Genomic DNA, 17,720 nt, shown 5'->3' on the forward strand with positions numbered 1-17,720 from the left:
TTGTCGGCCAGACACGCGCGCAACATGATTCGAGTTGCACAAAAGGAGGAAAAATCAGTTAGATTCAAAAGTTGGGAGAAGAGAGGACATACCTAGGCTGGACGGGAGCTTTGTGCGAATCGGGCTTAGGCCGAACACGTAAAGGATGCCCTCCAGTAGCAATTTGTGGATGTGGTACTTCTGACTGGTCAAGCTTGAAGTTGCATGGAGGTAGTCTGATCGGCTCTTGCACTTCTTGAGCTCCGGAGGGTTAGGCACTTCTAGCTGCCAGTTGGTCGGGAAATCTGGCTGCTCGGGGAAACGTACGAAGAAAAAGTAGTCCTTCTAATATTTGTTAGAGGACGACATCTTATCAAATAAGACTAGGCCCACTCGGGCTTGGAAGAGAAAAGTCCCTGGCTTGGACAATTTGGGATAATAGAAATAGTGGAAGAGCCGAGGAGTCAGAGGAATGCCGTGCAAGCGCAGAACGACGACCTTGCACAACAGTTGAAAGGAGTTCGACATCAATTGATGGAGAGAAATGTGAAAATATTTACAAACGACAGAAAAAGGGGTAGATCAGGAACTGCAAACCGGCGATAAACTGGTCCTAAAAAAGCATAAAAAACCTGGCAGTGGTTCGTTCGGACGGTGGAAGTGTACCAGAGTCCAGGGACGGAGACGGGGGGTTGTGAGGAGCTTGCCATCGAAAATAAAGAAATCGAAGAAGTGCAATGAAAAGATTCGATTGGAGAGAGACGAAAGCTTACTGGAAAGATCGCCGGAGAGGCAGAAGAAACTAAATGTTGCCGGAGAGCTCGAAGACGAACGTGTGCGAAGTAAGGAAGACGGTGACGCACGCGAGGTTTATAAACCTTGCGGCCGATCAACCCGAGCCGTCCGATCCAGGGTTGCGAAAAATTAGGAGAAGATCCTGTCGTTGAATTCAAAAAGGCGCCTGTCATATCGCCAGCGAATATCCGCCTGTCACGTCAAACGTGTGGCGGCAGAAAGGACACGTGGTGCTCAGCCATCGAACGACATTAATGAGGTTTAATTAAAAGGTATGGCCGCGTGCTCGACCATAATGATTAGGATTTGCACGGTCTCCGAGAAATCTGGATTTCCCCAAGTGTTGCCACATTGCCCGAGCGGTGTGGATAAGCGAGCATCACATAGCCGAAAGGCTGAAGCACAGTTTGCTTCGAAGAGCTTAAGCCGAGCGGCGATTATATACCCAGTCTGGCGAGGCGTGGCCGAACGACAAAGGCGTGGGAATCATCAAGGACTACACTGGTTCAATCAGTTGGACTTGCAACCTCCTTTGACTAGACTTGGGGGGAGGCTTGTGATGTGGCGACGGAAGGAGGCCTACCTGGCATGGGGTTAACTACCACGGTGGAGGTCAAAGTCAAAATGGTCAACGCCCAAGCGTCAAAGAGCCGAACGGAGGATAAATGCAACGGCCGGTCGGGACAGTCAGGGCAGGAGACAGACATGTCCGAGCGGGGAACCCTTCCGACTTGAGAGGATATGATAAGTAGGCGCTCAAGTCATATTATCAAGACGTCGATGGAGACCGGATAGTTTGTCCAAACGGAGGAAAGCAGGTTACTACATAGCTACCGCACAGAAGAGCAATATGAGGTTGCCAGGCCGAGCGGGGTACGCTCAGCCAAGCAGCGAGACATGACGGCGAACGGAGCGGAGTCTCAGTCGAGCGACTACCTCGCTCGGCCCAGCAATAGGACCACTGTAATATCTCCCAACATTCTTTTGGGAAATAGTGTCGCTGACATGAGACATGGTCGACAGGCAAATCGTACGACATAAACTTCTAATATCACGTCAGGGATATGAGGGATATGCGTACTCTGTTAAGGTATGGTGTCAGAGGTACTTTCCTGACAAGGTCTTTTTATGGGATACCTAGGAGTGCCCATGCCTCGAGAAGCGTGCACGTTGCCCACCAGAGCTCGATATAAAAGGGGGTCCATCACTGGCAGAGGTACGCGTTATTCTTGAATTCTACTGTTGTTACTGTTGCTCTGCTTTTCTCCATATTCCGGTGACTGACTTGAGCGTCTGCGGGTCAACGCTGGGACCCTTTCCTTTGATTTTGATACATGTATCATACTTCATACACAAGTTTGACATTTGTACACACAATATATTGTGCTCAAGCCTTGTTCTGTGATGTTTGCTTATGTTGAATACTTTAGCATATTTGACTGTAGACTTTAGTGTAATTAGCTTAATTGTAGGGATTGTAATTGATTAGCTTAATTGAAGCGATTATGTCGGGATTGTAATTAATTATAATTAGCAATTGATAGGCATAATTATAAGATGTCTTATGTATATAAATACCTACATATAAATAGAAAAAAGGATATAGAATTATCCTACCTCTTTCTCTTTTACATGGTATCAGAGCAAGTTCTCTAGCCTAATAGTCTTTTTTTTTTTTCCTTCTTTGCTTATTTTTTTCCTGCTTTCGCTACTGACGGTCCTAGTGCCATCACTACCCGAAATCCGGTTGTTGCCGTTGCTCTAATCTACTATTACTTAAGTTTCTGCATCTGACTTTCTCCTACGATGACGTTTTCAAGTTCTAAACCTAATTTGACTACCACTATTAAATTGAATGAGACAAACTATCTCTTATGGTTACGTCTGTTTGAACTATTCCTGATCCCACAAAAAGAAGGAACATATTCTAAGCCCTCCTGACCCTAAAGATCCGAAATATTCAGATTTGGTTTCGAACGACTGATTTGTTATGGCTTGGCTCCTCAACAGTATGAGGGAATCCGTGAGCACTAATATTATATTCGTGGAAACTGCCAAAGAGATGTGGGATGTCTTACGAGACATATATTCAAATGATAAGAATATTTATCGTGTTTTCGAATTATATGAAAAACTCTTCGCTCTTCGCCAAGACGATAAGTTTGTTAGTAACTACTTTGCTACTCTTAAAGGGGCTGATGATGAAATTCTACTATACCATCCTCTCTCTTGTGACGCTTAGACTCGAAAGAATCAGTGGGAGGAATTCTTGGTCGTAAAGTTCCTATCCGATTTAGATTCCACTCTACGACCGGTTCGGGATAATTTGTTGGCAAGTGATAACATTCCCACGTTATCGAATGCTCTGTCTCTTGTTCTTCGTGTGACTACAGGCCGTCCTGACACGTGCGAGTCCTGTGAGTTCGGCAAACACCATCGTACGTCTTTTCCTTCTAGAATTGATAAACATAGTTCTTTTGCTTTTGAACTTGTTCATTGTGATGTTTGAGGATCTTGTAGAGTTGAATCTAGAGGGGCCTTCAGTATTTTATAATTTTTGTTGATGATTATTCACGTATGACGTAGTTATATTTACTCAAAAATAGAAGTGAGGTTCCTGATGTGCTAAAATCATTTTATAATAAAATAAAACCTAATATTCTATTGACTTGCGCACAACTGATAATACACTTAAGTTCACTTAGAAAACTGTTTCTACATTGTGTGATTCTAAATCGCATAATTCATCAAACGTCTTGCTCATACACTTCCCAACAAAATGAAATTGTTGAACGTAAACACCGTCATATTTTAGATGTAGCTTGTACACTTCTTTGTCATATGCATGCCCCTAAGTATTTGTGGGGTGATGTTGTTCTTACAGTGTGCTTCCTTATAAATAGGATCACATGCATGCCCCTAAGTATTTATGGGGTGATGTTGTTCTCATAGCGTGCTTCCTCATAAATAAGATATCGTCTACTATGTTACATGAGGATATCCCATTCTCATGTCTTCGTCCCAAACCTATTTTCTCTGTGTTTCCTCGCATATTTGGTTGTGTTAGTTTTGTTCATGATTTTACTCCTAGCTTGGATAAATTGTCTCTTCACTCTATTAAATGTAGCCTACTTGGATATTCTCGTACGTAAAAAAGGATATCGTTGCCTTTCCACTCACAAAATGCAATTACACCTGTGTGGATGTTACATTTTTTTGAGTCAAAATCATACTTTTCCTCCCATCTGGCTCAGTCATATGATACATTAGCTTCTCCTCTATTACCAATCCCACCATCCATGTATTTCATATGCTCCGTCTCCTAAACATTGCAGGTGTATACGAGGCATACTCAACCAAAACCTGTCTCATGTCCCTCACCTCCTCTTACTATAGCTTTGATGCTCCTTGCCCCTTTGATATTGATCTGCCCATTGCTCTTCGTAAAGGTATTCGTTCTTGCACTACCCATCCTTTGTCTAACCATATCTCGTTTAATTACATTGGTTATGCTTTCCGCGCTTTTGTTGTTTCTCTCTCGTTTACAGAAGTTCCAACTTCCTACTCTAAGGCTTATCAACACTCTGCTTGGCGAACTGCAATAGATGAAAAAATGTCCGTCCTTATCTCTCGTGGTACTTGGGAGCTGTGATTGCACCACCTTCAGCTAATATTGTTGCTTGTCGTTGGGTGTTTACTCTGAAGTATAAAGCTGATGGTACTATTGATCGATACAAAGCTCGTCTGGTGGTTAAAGGATTTATACAAACTTACGGTGTTGACTACTTTAAGACATTCTCTTCTACTTACTGTTTGAATTCTATTAAAGTTATGTTCTCCTAGGCCGTCAATCAATCTTGGCCATTGTATCCGCTAGATGCGAAAAATGCCTTCCTTTATGGCGATTTACACGAGACCGTTTTTATGGAGTAACCTCCAGGTATGTTGCTCAGGGGAAGAATGCTATTATGGTTTGCAGACTTAGAAAGATTATTTATGGTCTTAAACAAAGCCGCAGAGCCTGGTTTGATAAATTCAGTAATATAATTGGAGTTGTTGGCTTCAAGCTATGTGTTTGTATGACATAGCACAAATGAGATTATCATTCTTATTGTTTATACTGATGACATCCTAATATCCAATAGTGATAGATGTGGGATTGATGAAACTAAGAAGCATTTGCAGCAACACTTTAGTAGTTGTTACTAAGGATATGAGACATCCTAAGTATTTTTTGGGAATTGAAATTGCTCAAAGCAAATCTAGAGTTTCATTATGCCAACGGAAGTATGTTACAGATTTACTCAAAGAAACTGGATTGCTTGGAATGAAGCTAGTTGATACTCCGATGGATATCAATCCAAGTGTTTGGGATGATACTGGAGAATTCTTTGAGGATATGACAAAATATAGATAGCTTGTTGGGAAATTTAATAGTAATGAGACCTGACATCTCCTATGCAGTTGGAATGGTCAGTCGTTTTATAGATAAGCCGAAGCAAGTTCACTGGGATGCCGTAATCAAGATTCGTGGGCACATTAAGAAATCTCCAGGAAAAGAATTCTCATTTAAGAGAAATGGACACCTAAAGTTCGAAGTCAATTCTGATGCCGACTACGTTGGATCAATGACCGACATACGATCTTCTGGATATTGCACTTTTGTAAGAGAAATCTAGTAACATGCGAAGTAAGTTGCCAGGTCAACTGCGGAAGCTGAGTACAAAGCCATGACTCACTGCAACTGAGATGTTATGCCTAAAGAATTTGCTTGAAGAATTAGGATTCATCGACATGAACCATTGCTTATGTACTGTGATAACCAAGCTACTATTCACATTGCGGTTTTTCATGAGAGGACTAAGCATATTGAGGTTGACTATCACTTTATTCGTGAGTGTGTAATGGGGCAGAAAAATGTCACTCCATTCACATCATCATCCAACCAAGTTGTTGATGTTTTCACTAAAGCGTTAGGAGGAAAATAATTCTCAGAACTTTGTGACAAGTCGGATATGATTGACATATATGGTCTAGCTTGAGAGAGAGTGTTGAATACTTTAGCATCTTCGACCATAGACTTTAGTGTAATTATCTTAATTGCAGGGATTGTTATCGATTAGCTTAATTGAAGGGATTGTGTCGGGATTGTAATTGATTATAATTAGCAATTGATAGGCATAATTATAGGGTGTCTTATGTATATAAATACCTACACATAAATAAGAAAAGGGATATAGAATTATCCTACCTCTTTCTCTTTTACAGCTTATTTATTTCTCATAATGCAGGAGTTATTAAAAAAGCTAGATCTTCGTTAGCCATTGCTCATGATTTTTCTAGAACCATTGATGGAAGCAAAGATGAAGTTGCTGCTGCAATGTCTCACATCAGTGGCAAAGTTTTGCAAATTGGGCACACTCTAAGTCCTGTTAATGTATTCTCTCTTTTCAAAAAAATGCTTGATGAGGTAGATGCTTGTTTTCAAGATGAAAATTTATGCTTTCTGCTGAGAACTGGTTGACTACATTTTCACCCTGTGCTGCAGGACTGTGAATTGCTTAATCTTTCTGATAGACCTGAGAAATTTATTGTGACAAACATTGCTATACCACCTGTGAGCATCCGTCCTTCTGTTTTTGTTAATGCTGGAGTTTCAAGGTCTGCATCTTACTTTTTTTCCCCTTTCTATTGGATGCATTTTAACTACGTCTTTTAATTTCTTTATCATGCCAGTCACCTTGCTATGTTGATACTGTAACTTTTTGTGTGCATTTCAGCAACGAGGATGGTATTACTAGCATTCTGAAAAATATTATTAACACCAATTCTATTCTTCGAGAGGACCTTGAAGGTGGTTCACCCCCACCAAAATGTTTGGTGAGAGTTTGTCCCAAGTAGCTTCTATGTTCACTTAATTCTTGAGTAGCATAATCATCTGAGCTGACTTGCAGTTGGTTGTCTCAGTTCAATTTTCTTTCTTGTATGAATATATCAACGGAATTTATTTATAACCTTGGTCTATTAATAGTTTGTCCGTCTATTAATTTAATAACCTTGGTCTTTAACAATTTTCATAGCTGAACCTTTAGCAATTTATTTATTTAATAACCTTGGCCTTTAGCAGTTCTTAAAACTGAACCTTCAGTAATTCAAACTAAGATCTGTATTGAGCAGCCACCGGAAAAGGCATCTTTGAATTGAAAATATGGTGACAAATGATGCTATAAAAAAAGGACAGCCCGGTGCACGAAGCTCCCGCCATGCGGGGTCCCGGGGAAGGATCCATTGTACGCAACCTTACCTTACTTTTTGCAAGAGGCTGTTTCCAGGATTCGAACCGTGACCTTTTGGTCACATGGCAACAAATGATGCTATAGGAGCTGTAAATTATTATTTCATCATCTTGGTCGTTAAAGACTTGTATTGGAGGTTTTCAGTATTTGCTCCAGTATTGGTTATCAATTTTATAGAAATGAGTTTTCTGCTTAATGATGCCTTTTTTTGTTTTTTTTGACAATGTCACATGTTTTACTCATTCTTTATGCATTCTAAAAGAAACGAGTTCCATCATTTGAGATATATTTAAAGGAGTAAAGCCTTGTTCAATAACTTGATCTCGGATTCTACAGCTTGGTCCTATTCATATCAATAAGTTTCTTTCTTTGAATTTGTATATGTTAACATTCTATTTTCTTTTTTCATTTGATGAAAATTGTTTTCTGCACAGGGTGATTCCACACCCTTGATTCTATGGTTATGCTGGTTACTCTTGTTTGAATCCTTTCTTCTTTTATCCTTTCTTTTAGGAATGCTGGGATCACCTTCAAATTCAAGTTGTTGAATATGTTAACAGTGAAGCCCCTTCAATTCCCGATTCAAAACATCGTGGCCTTGTTCAGAGGCTTAAAGGGAAGCAAGGGCGTTTTCGTGGTAACTTGTCTGGAAAACGTACTGAATTTACTGGAAGAACTGTCATTTCTCCAGATCCAAATTTGAAAATTACCGAGGTCAACCTTTTAAGTTATTGTGACCTTTATTGATCCAAAATATTTTATTCTACTTTGCCTCCTCCCGTTAATCAATTGCTCTTATTTATTATTATTATTATTTTAATTTTATTATTATTATTTTTTTAGTTGGCACCAGGATAGTCAATTGCTCTTTGATTGTATTTTAGGTTGCAATCCCTATGCTTATGGCAAAGAAATTAACTTACCCAGAACGGGTATTTGCTCATAATATAGAAAAGTTGAGACAACGGATATGCAATGGACCTGACAAATACCCAGGGGCAAACTTCCTTTTACTACCAGATGGAGCCAGACAGTAAGTTGTTAGTTATTTGGTTTTCTATTACATCGGTGAAATAGGATTATTGACTGACAACTTATTCAAGAATAACTATCATGCAGGCATTTAAGATATGTGGACAAGAAAACTGCCGCTAGTGAACTAAAACATGGTTTTATAGTAGAAAGGCATTTGGAAGATGGAGATGTCGTTCTTTTTAACAGACAGCCAAGTCTGCATAGAATGTCAATTATGTGCCACAGGGTATGCATATGTATCAACGATTCATCTCCATTAGTATTATTTATTATGCCTATGAGGCGTTTGGAATTCCATTTCATTTTCTTTTGGTGTCTTTCTGTGAATGCAGGCAAGAATAATGCCTTGGAGAACATTGAGATTTAATGAATCTGTTTGCAACCCTTACAATGCTGACTTTGATGGTGATGAGATGAATTTACATGTCCCTCAAACAGAAGAAGCACGCACTGAAGCTCTTACGCTTATGGGGGTATTTATTTTCAGTCACTTTGTTGTATCTAAATATTCTTTTACCTCTGAATTCTATGTGTTTTTTATTGCTCTAGAGCCAAGAGTTAGATATTATGATGTCCTTATCTCTGTTTACCATGATTGTAAATTTAATGCCATTTGCTGGCATATAAGGCTGCATTTGTATTGAAAAAATTCCTACTCTTTCTTTCTCCACAGAAAATGGAACTTGTTTATGAAAATATGGTTGCTAGATAATTTCTATTGGTACGAGTGCATAAATAGACTGTTTCTTGTTTCTGTAAGCAATTTATCATCCTTTTGGAAAAAGTAATATTCAATACTTTTAAAGTTAAAAGTGAAGGTGAATTTGTTCTTTTAATTATCATTTCTTTTCCATATTCTCTTTTTATGGAAATGGTAAATTAAAAAAGAAAATTCATGATGCAAATGCATCCTATGACATTTTCCCTTGATATGGAAGAGTGCTATGTATTAGTGGTATAACTATTTCTGACCGAAAAGGATTTCACATGTCTGATTTTTTCATCTTCTATTTCTTTTGTATGAATATTAAGCCAATTTTATTTGCAATGCTCGTACGATTGTAACTCGTGCCACTAAGAAGTTGATGTTGATTGAAGATAGCTTGATGAGTGAGACATGCCAATTATTCTATTGTTTCCATGAGTTTTAGAAGAACATGTTGGACATTGGTGATATTATTATGTAGTGTATCCTCAAGTTGTTGTGTCCATTGTATTCTTCCCCAGGAACCTGTATTGGCAAGCTTCATGCACTGTAATGTGCATTCTTGTTATAATCCATTTATTTGCTAGATACAATATGTGCTTGCCATTTTTTTCAAATGAACATTGCTGAAGCTATGTGATGCTGCTTCATAGGTTCAAAATAACTTGTGCACTCCAAAGAATGGGGAGATATTAGTTGCTTCAACACAGGATTTCCTGACTTCATCATTTCTGATTACGCGGAAAGATACCTTCTATGATCGAGCTACATTCTCTCTTTTGTGTTCCTACCTGGGTGATGCTATGGATTCTGTTGATTTGCCTACGCCAGCCATTATGAAGGTAAGATTCTTTCTTAAGCTTTATTGTATGATACAGTGTCTACTTCACTATGAGTGTCTCTGCTGTTAATTTGCTCTACTTGTGTTAGAAGCATAGGGCTTGCTATTGAAGCTTCAGTCTTCTCCCCTTCTTTAAATTAGCTTATTGCAATCCTTTTTTGAGTTGTTTTGGATGTTCACGTATTCTAAGCGGATTGTTTTGCCTTCAGCTATATTTAGTATTTTTCTATTAATTATATCAAATTGTTGGTGCCATTTTAACATATTATTTTGTTCTTTGCAGCCTGTTGAACTATGGACTGGGAAGCAACTTTTCAGTGTTCTTGTGCGTCCTAATGCACACACAAAGGTGTTTGTTAATCTTATAGTCAAAGAGAAAATATATACAAGAGAGACAATGTATAGAAAATATGAGACCATGTGTCCTAGTGATGGATATGTATATTTTCGTAACAGTGAGCTTATAAGTGGGCAGCTTGGGAAGGCTACTCTAGGTGAGCATACCCTTCATCGAATGTCTTGACAAACTTCAAGCTTTGTCTTTTATGGAAAAATGATTTCTTGAATACTTTTTTGTAGTTGACAAGATCCAGTTCTTAGCCTGACTTACCTAGCATTTTTGTGTTTTCATAAATCCTGTAATCAAGGCAGTCAAAGAAACAATCATGCTCATATTTGAACAGAACTTTTCTTTTCTTTTCTTGTATTCCTGAAGCTACTACTATGATAAAAGCTAGTTTTTACTACTCTAATCCATCACGTGTTGCTAAGTGTAACGACAGTTTCCTAGAAATCTTTTCCTACAATTGCTAAAATATATATTGTGATTAAAATATATTATCATTATTGTTGTTCTTGAAGACCTTAAAAGGAACATAATAGCAATTTCTTATTTGGTGGTGTGATGCTTATTTATTGACTAGTTCCATTGAATAATTGTTTGTTTCTTTTGGCTTTCTACTATATATGATATCTTTTGTCCATTTGAAAAGATTGGTCAATTTTTCTTGTTTAGCATTTTAAATTTCTAATGTTGATCAAACATAGAAGTTGTTTTGGATGATTGATTTGTGATCCACGTGGCCCTAACTGCGAGATAACGACTAATGATTGAAAAACAATTATGAGAACAATTAGGTTTCAATTGACACATGAGAAACTTACTGTTCTGTCTGGAAATTGAAATCAGAACTGTGTCACCATGGGCAAACTCTAGAGGTAACTGCTCATATCACAAAACATTTGAGTTTTGCCTGTCAAGTATGACCAGTAAACGAACTGCCCACTTTCTGATTGTCATAGTGAAAATTGTTTTCCATGTCAATGCCGGTGGTATGATAACATACCTTGCCTACACTGAAATGATGTGGTATAACCAATCTCATTGATCCTTGATGATAGAATCAAACTGAAAGTTTAATGCTGTTTTCCATTAGAAGTCCATTGGTATGAGTAGGAAAGGACATAGCCTATAAGGTATGCACCCTAAACCATGGTTTCTCACAAAGTCTATGTTTTATGCTTTGAATTTATCTTCTAATTTCTATATTTTATGATTGTTTTTGCCCAAGTAATGCTCATCAGTAACAATGCATAACATGTTCTTTGTTTAAGGAAATGGTAACAAGGATGGCCTATTCTCTGTTCTCTTAAGAGACTATAATTCTCATGCTGCTGCAAGTTGTATGAATCGTTTGGCTAAGCTAAGGTATTTTTTGTCTGGTGTCGTTCAAGTCAGACACACTCTTACTGCAGCTAAGTTGAATAATGCTTTGGAGGCTTCAGATTGTTTCTTGGATTTCTTGCTGGTGTGGATGTGTTTACCTTTAGTACAAATTGACCACATCGATCTAACCATGATTTTTGGGGATCATAATGCAAGAAATAAAATGAATTATAGGGAGAAAATCAACTCACATTTTCTGTAAACTAACATTCCTATTGTTGCATCTAGTTTTTCAAAACCTCATAGTTGCAATCGGCTTCAATTATATATATAACTGCATGTATGAGTGTGTGTGGACCTTCTAAAACGGTAAATAATAAAGTTACTGGTCAATTTTTTCATCAACAACATTTTCTTCTAAGTTTATTACAGATTAGACATCCAACTCTAATGTAAAACTCGGGGAATGATGATAAACAACAGGACCACATTATGTGGTTAAAATTCCCATAGAATAAGCAACAGTTCAGGAAAAAAATACATAATATAAGGAAACTACACAACAACAACAACAACAATCAAGCTTTTTCCCACTAGGTGAGATCGGCTGTATGAATCCTTTTACGCCATTGAGCTCTATCTCCTATTATATCATCATCTATATTTAAATAAATTTTATCTTGCTTTATTATTACTAACCAAGTCTTTTTTGGTCTTCCTCTTCCTCGTTTGATATGTATGTTTATCATAGTTTCACATCGCCTAACTGGAGTATTTATTGGTCGTCTAAGTACATGTCCGTACTATCTTAAACGTGTCTCTCGGAGTTTTTCCTCAATAGATGCAACTCTGACTTTCTCTCTATTGCTCTCATTTCTTATTTTGTCCATCCTCGTATGTCCATACATCCACCTTGACATCCTCATCTCTGCATCTCTCATCTTCTGCTCATGTGCTCAAGTTATAGCCTAACATTCAGCTCCATATAACATAGCAGGTCTAACTGCGATTTTATAGAACTTACCTTTAAGTTTAAAAGGTACTTTATGGTCACATAAAACACTCGACGTTCCCTTCCATTTCACCCATGGAATGACACAAGAAGAGTTACACGAGAGATTACATCTATTACTAGAAATTCCATGAATAACTAATAATGATATTATAGGGATCCCAACAACCCCATAAGCTGCTGAATGTATGTCAGTAATTTCTATCTTGCTTCTCTGAAAAGACTTTTCCAATTGGTCATCCAACAAATGTAATGTATGGTCAAATCAACCTGCATCAACGATCTCACAGAGGAAATTTCTTTCATTCTAAACATATTTAGTGTTGCTGTGTGTTTACTCTTTTTTTTAATATTAAAACCACACTTCATAATTTTCATCATGATATTTTGAGATCTGATAGAAATGACGAACATAAAGGAAGGGATATCCAGAATGATTGAAGCCACGATAACTCATTCTGAGGGCCTGAGTTCTGAATTATGAGTTTACACTTGATCTAGAAACAACTTCCTAATTTTTGCTCTTCCAATTACCAAATTATTCATCCAAAAATGTGGAGTAGGTGGTAGCAGATTGCTTATCAGTTAGGGCACTCCCTTTGTATTCCATCTGTCATGTTTTGCTTTTTGAAAAATTGTACTCTCATACTCCACTGGTTTGTAGTTTGACTGATAGGACTACTTGTGGCCTTGCAGCTTAAATTTAATTGTTGAGGATGTTTAATCTATTTTCATTGAAGGGAAGCCTTAGCGTAACGATAAAGTTGCTGCCGTGTGACCTAGAGGTCACGTGTTCGAGTCTTGGAAACAACCTCTTACAAAGCAGGGTAATGATGTGTACAATAGATCCGTCCTCGGGACCCGTATTGGGGGGAGCTTCGTGTACTGGGCTGCCCTTTTTTTAATATTTTTTTTTGAGAGATACCATAACTGTCTAATTATCCTCTAGATTATTAATTTCCATGTCATCTTTTCCAAACACAACATTATTATCAACATATGCAAGTAAAATTGTTGCCACGCTTTTTCTTAAATGTTCAAGGAATAGTGTAATATCTCCTCAGCTTTTTGCCCTTATTTCATCTTTAAGATGACTATAGTAAACCTTCCAAACCAAGCTTTTGGGGGTTTGTTTCAGACCATGTATGGTTTATTCAATCTGCACACATAAAATATCCATGGAAAGGAGTGTTGTTTGAATCAAGCTGAAATATATTCCATCTAAAACGCATTCAAGGGGAAAAAAGAGATTCAAACAATTTTCATTTTTGCCATGGGAGGAAGAGTTTCTTGATAGTCTACCACAGAGTTGTATGTGTAGGTGACCTTTTGTCATATGTCTTTCCTAATATCTTAACACCTTTGCAGTGAACCATCTATTTTATAGTTTAGGCTATAAACTCTTTTACATCCCATACAACTGGAGTTTTTTTGTTCTTTTCCATTGCATCATTTCCTATATCATTGATGCGTGAATCCCTTTTTAGAAGATATTTAATCAACTGTGCTTTGTTTCTTTGCTTTTGTTGTGTGGATGGCTAGTATTTGACTTAATTCTTCATGCTGTTAATTTGTCCTTAAATCCTTGAAATTCATATTATTTTACCATATATGTGCAACTGGCTGTTACAATGTTAAATTGTTGCAAACATTGTATTATGCTCTATGCAACTCAAATTTTGTAATAATATATGCAAACACTAATAAACCCAAGATGGCTTTGATATTCTATTTTACTAGTTATGTTCAACTATATATTACTGGACTGCCCTTTACTCAGTGCTAGGTGGATAGGGAACCATGGATTTTCAATTGGCATTGATGATGTCCAGCCAGGAGAACATCTCACTTCGCAAAAGAAGAAAAAAATTGATGATGGATACAGAGAATGCTATGACCTTATTTCTTCATATAGCAAAGGAAAACTTTCATTGCAGCCTGGTTGCAATGCAGCTCAGACCTTGGAACTTAAGATAACAAATGTATTAAATGAAATACGAGCTACTGCTGGAAATGTAAGGGCACTGTTATTTTTGTATCTCTTAGTCCTTTTCTGAACATTTAGCATTTTGTACTTATGTAACTATTATGCTCTGGTATTTCTTCCTTCCAATAGATTATCATCTATAGACTAAGAAAGGTCAATGTGGTTTTTTTCAGTTTGAAGTCTAATGCTGTATTATAAAATTGCTGTTGCAGTTAGAGCCTCACTCTTAGTTTTCAGTTTTAGGAGCTTTTTGAATATACAATATTCAGGCTAGTTTATTATCCTTCTATTTTAGGTTTGCATGGATGAACTTCACTGGAGAAACAGTCCCTTAATTATGTCACAGTGTGGCTCTAAAGGTTCTCCAATCAATATCAGCCAGATGGTAGCATGTGTTGGTCAACAATCAGTTGGGGGTCATCGTGCTCCTAATGGATTTATAAATCGAACTCTTCCACATTTCACTATTAATTCAAAGACTCCAGCTGTAAGTTCAATTATTCTCTGATCCATGTCTCTGAAATCTATGTGCTTTATATGTTTTCTGATACAAAACATTGACCTTTTTTGCATGCCCTAACTGTGCATTCATTGCCAAAGGTTTGACCTTTTATATAATTAATTTCTTAAACTTTATTGATGCATATGTGAGATTTCTAGGCTTTAAGGTTGTACACCTTAAAATTCAAATTGTTATTTTTGTGGATTATAGGCTAAAGGCTTTGTTGCTAATTCATTTTACACTGGCTTGACGGCTACGGAGTTCTTCTTCCATACAATGGGTGGACGAGAAGGTCTTGTGGACACAGCAGTATGGATCACTTCCAATGACATTAACAATTTCATATCTAAAAGTTGTTTGAATGTTCAATATTTTTCATTGTAATTTAAACTTATTTAGTTTGAACAACAGATTGCATCTGTTATTTCACTAGGAATTTTCATGTGCATCATGTTCAAACCTAGGTAAATTAAGTTGAATGATGAACAAATAGATTGAGATAGGATCAACTTGGAAGCCATAGTTTGAAAAGAAATAGTTATCATAATTTGCAAATGGTTCAGCACTTCAATCTGTTTTCTCAGGGAATTTTCTGCAAGACGTTTTTTATTTTAAAGGAAAGGGTTTATTAAGGATCTAATATTCCATTGAAATTTACTTACAACATGTTGTCTAACAAATGCATAAGTTAAGAGGGCAACTCATGTGAATGCACAGCATGGATATTTTTCTTTATGTTGTGTCTTGCGTACAGAAACCTCACTTGCCTATATCATCTCTACACCATGACTAAAATGTCCTAATTATCTGTCATAGTTCAACTCAAATCCTAAGATTATATGTGATAGATAATTAATTTTTGGAGTGTTACTTGGACGGCTAGTGATCGGATGTCACTGAATTCTTTTAGTGGTCCAAATCATGTACCTCTTAATGGTAATATCTGGCTGATTATATTCAACTTATAACAATTTGCATCTTGTCATTCTCAATGAAATTAATCTGTAAGAACCATCCTTTTTCCATTTTTATTAAATTTGCAATCCACATTGTCAAATTATGAATCATTTTTGGTGAATTTTCAAATTCTTTAATTGTAAGAAAAGGTGCAGTTAAATGCTATCAATCAAGTTAAATCTTTTCTGCCTTTAAATGAAATAATTATTAATCCCTTAAATATATAAAAATCATGTTATTATCCTCTTGAATAGCACATTATTATCTGTTCCTGCTCATCACATCCATCAACTTCATCCTCACCATCAACTTCAAATCTTGATGGAACAAGATTATTCTTCCTGTTGATCATTGTTGACTTTAGACTTCTCCCTTGCTTTCCATCTAGGTCTTCAAAAAGTCTTCTATGTCGTCATCAACCCCAAGGTTCAATCCTTTCCAACCTCTCTACATGTATTGTGTAACAAAAGATTCATATTGGGTTGGGCTTAATTTTTTTAGTTTAGTTAATGGGATGGATTGAATTTCTGATCCGATTTATTCTCTTATCTGGAATGTCAGAAGATATGAGTCGCTCCAAATCATACTGATTTTTTTGAAATTTCAGCACCTATCTTTAATACCTACCAATTTGCATTTAAATTGTACCATATTATATGGACAAAATTGTGATTCTGTCAGCCATATGATGACAACTATTGCTGCAACTTCCAGCATCGACTATGCTTATTAAAGTTTTGCAGAGTTATATATAGTTGAGTGAATGACATTTCTTTCACCTAGATTCTTTGCTTTTCGAATATTCATTCTGCTGTTTTCCCTTCTGTCATGTTCAATAACTACATCTTCATAATGATTATACCAAGTTACATTGTTAGAATAACAATTACGAAACACCTGTATCCTATGGTCATAACTTATGTTGCTATATTAAATTTTCCATAACAGCTTTAGAAAGGAATTTGAATTTGCGCTGCATGGTCTCATGATTATGGGCTTACCCAATTCATGTGTCTGTTCTTTTGTTCCCTTCTCAAGTATATGCATTATGTATTGTATCTTGATGGTTGTCAACCTGTATAGACACCTTTATGTTTAATATGCTAGGGAATCAAGGGGAGAAAGTGGATGTGAGAAAGTAGAAAGATCCCTAGGGTGAACAGTGAGAAACTAGACAATCGCTACATATCTGTCTCTTGTTGTAAACATGTGTTTGTGGGAGATCGACTACCAATTTCATATTTTAATCATCACTTAAAGAGAAAGAAAGAAAATGAGAAGAAGAGATAAGTAAAATTAGAATAATAGCGGAAAACTGATGCACTTAATTTTAATTTCCATTTTACTTATTATCATCAGCTTTAAAGGTAAAACTAAAATGGTTAGAAACTAAAGTATCTGTAAACTTATTTAATCATTATTTGACACGTAAGGTAGATGCATAAACTATTTCTGGGATGAACTGGAGATATTTGGATCTTAAAATGTCATAATTCTTGTGTTTGGAGATCTCTAATGGCAACAGAATACTACAATCTTCTCATTCCCTCTTTCTTTTGTGAGGAAATGAATTTGGAAATGGCTAACTTCACCAAGCATTGAATTCGAGAATAATGAAGTCTATATATTTGCTACTGAATTTTCCCTGTTTTGCTTAACAAGTTTGTGTTGACATGATTTTTATTACAAATAACAGGTTTCTTTTACTATGGCATGTATTTAGTATTTGTTGTATAATAGGTAAAAACAGCAGAAACCGGATACATGTCTCGGAGATTGATGAAAGGCATGGAAGATCTCTCCATTTATTATGATCAGACAGTGCGCAATGCTAGTGGTGGTGTAGTACAGTTTGTTTATGGAGATGATGGCATGGATCCTGCAAAGATGGAAGGCAGGGATGGTATTCCCTTAAATTTGGATCAATTGTTTATGAAGATTATG

General features: G+C 36.8%; 1 protein-coding gene across 5 annotated transcripts in view; it reads left to right on the plus strand.

The window, feature by feature from the left end:
• The window catches only part of LOC122040482 (DNA-directed RNA polymerase III subunit 1-like), a 37,727-nt gene that overhangs the window by 12,904 nt on the left and 7,103 nt on the right, over positions 1-17,720 (plus strand). For 4 of the 5 annotated variants that reach the window (XM_042599809.1, XM_042599806.1, XM_042599808.1 and 1 more), the window contains exons 5-19: positions 4,110-4,223; positions 6,066-6,244; positions 6,323-6,435; positions 6,555-6,654; positions 7,584-7,784; positions 7,955-8,103; positions 8,190-8,331; positions 8,438-8,578; positions 9,465-9,653; positions 9,936-10,146; positions 11,267-11,360; positions 14,111-14,345; positions 14,613-14,804; positions 15,030-15,128; positions 17,517-17,720. In XM_042599809.1, the coding sequence (XP_042455743.1) occupies positions 4,110-4,223; positions 6,066-6,244; positions 6,323-6,435; positions 6,555-6,654; positions 7,584-7,784; positions 7,955-8,103; positions 8,190-8,331; positions 8,438-8,578; positions 9,465-9,653; positions 9,936-10,146; positions 11,267-11,360; positions 14,111-14,345; positions 14,613-14,804; positions 15,030-15,128; positions 17,517-17,720 (2,363 nt within the window). The remainder of the gene's footprint in view (positions 1-4,109; positions 4,224-6,065; positions 6,245-6,322; positions 6,436-6,554; positions 6,655-7,583; positions 7,785-7,954; positions 8,104-8,189; positions 8,332-8,437; positions 8,579-9,464; positions 9,654-9,935; positions 10,147-11,266; positions 11,361-14,110; positions 14,346-14,612; positions 14,805-15,029; positions 15,129-17,516) is intronic. The other variant, XM_042599807.1, reaches the window with a different exon arrangement.

The sequence above is a fragment of the Zingiber officinale genome, chromosome 2A (genome assembly GCF_018446385.1).
Source record: "Zingiber officinale cultivar Zhangliang chromosome 2A, Zo_v1.1, whole genome shotgun sequence".
Lineage (NCBI taxonomy): Eukaryota > Viridiplantae > Streptophyta > Magnoliopsida > Zingiberales > Zingiberaceae > Zingiber > Zingiber officinale.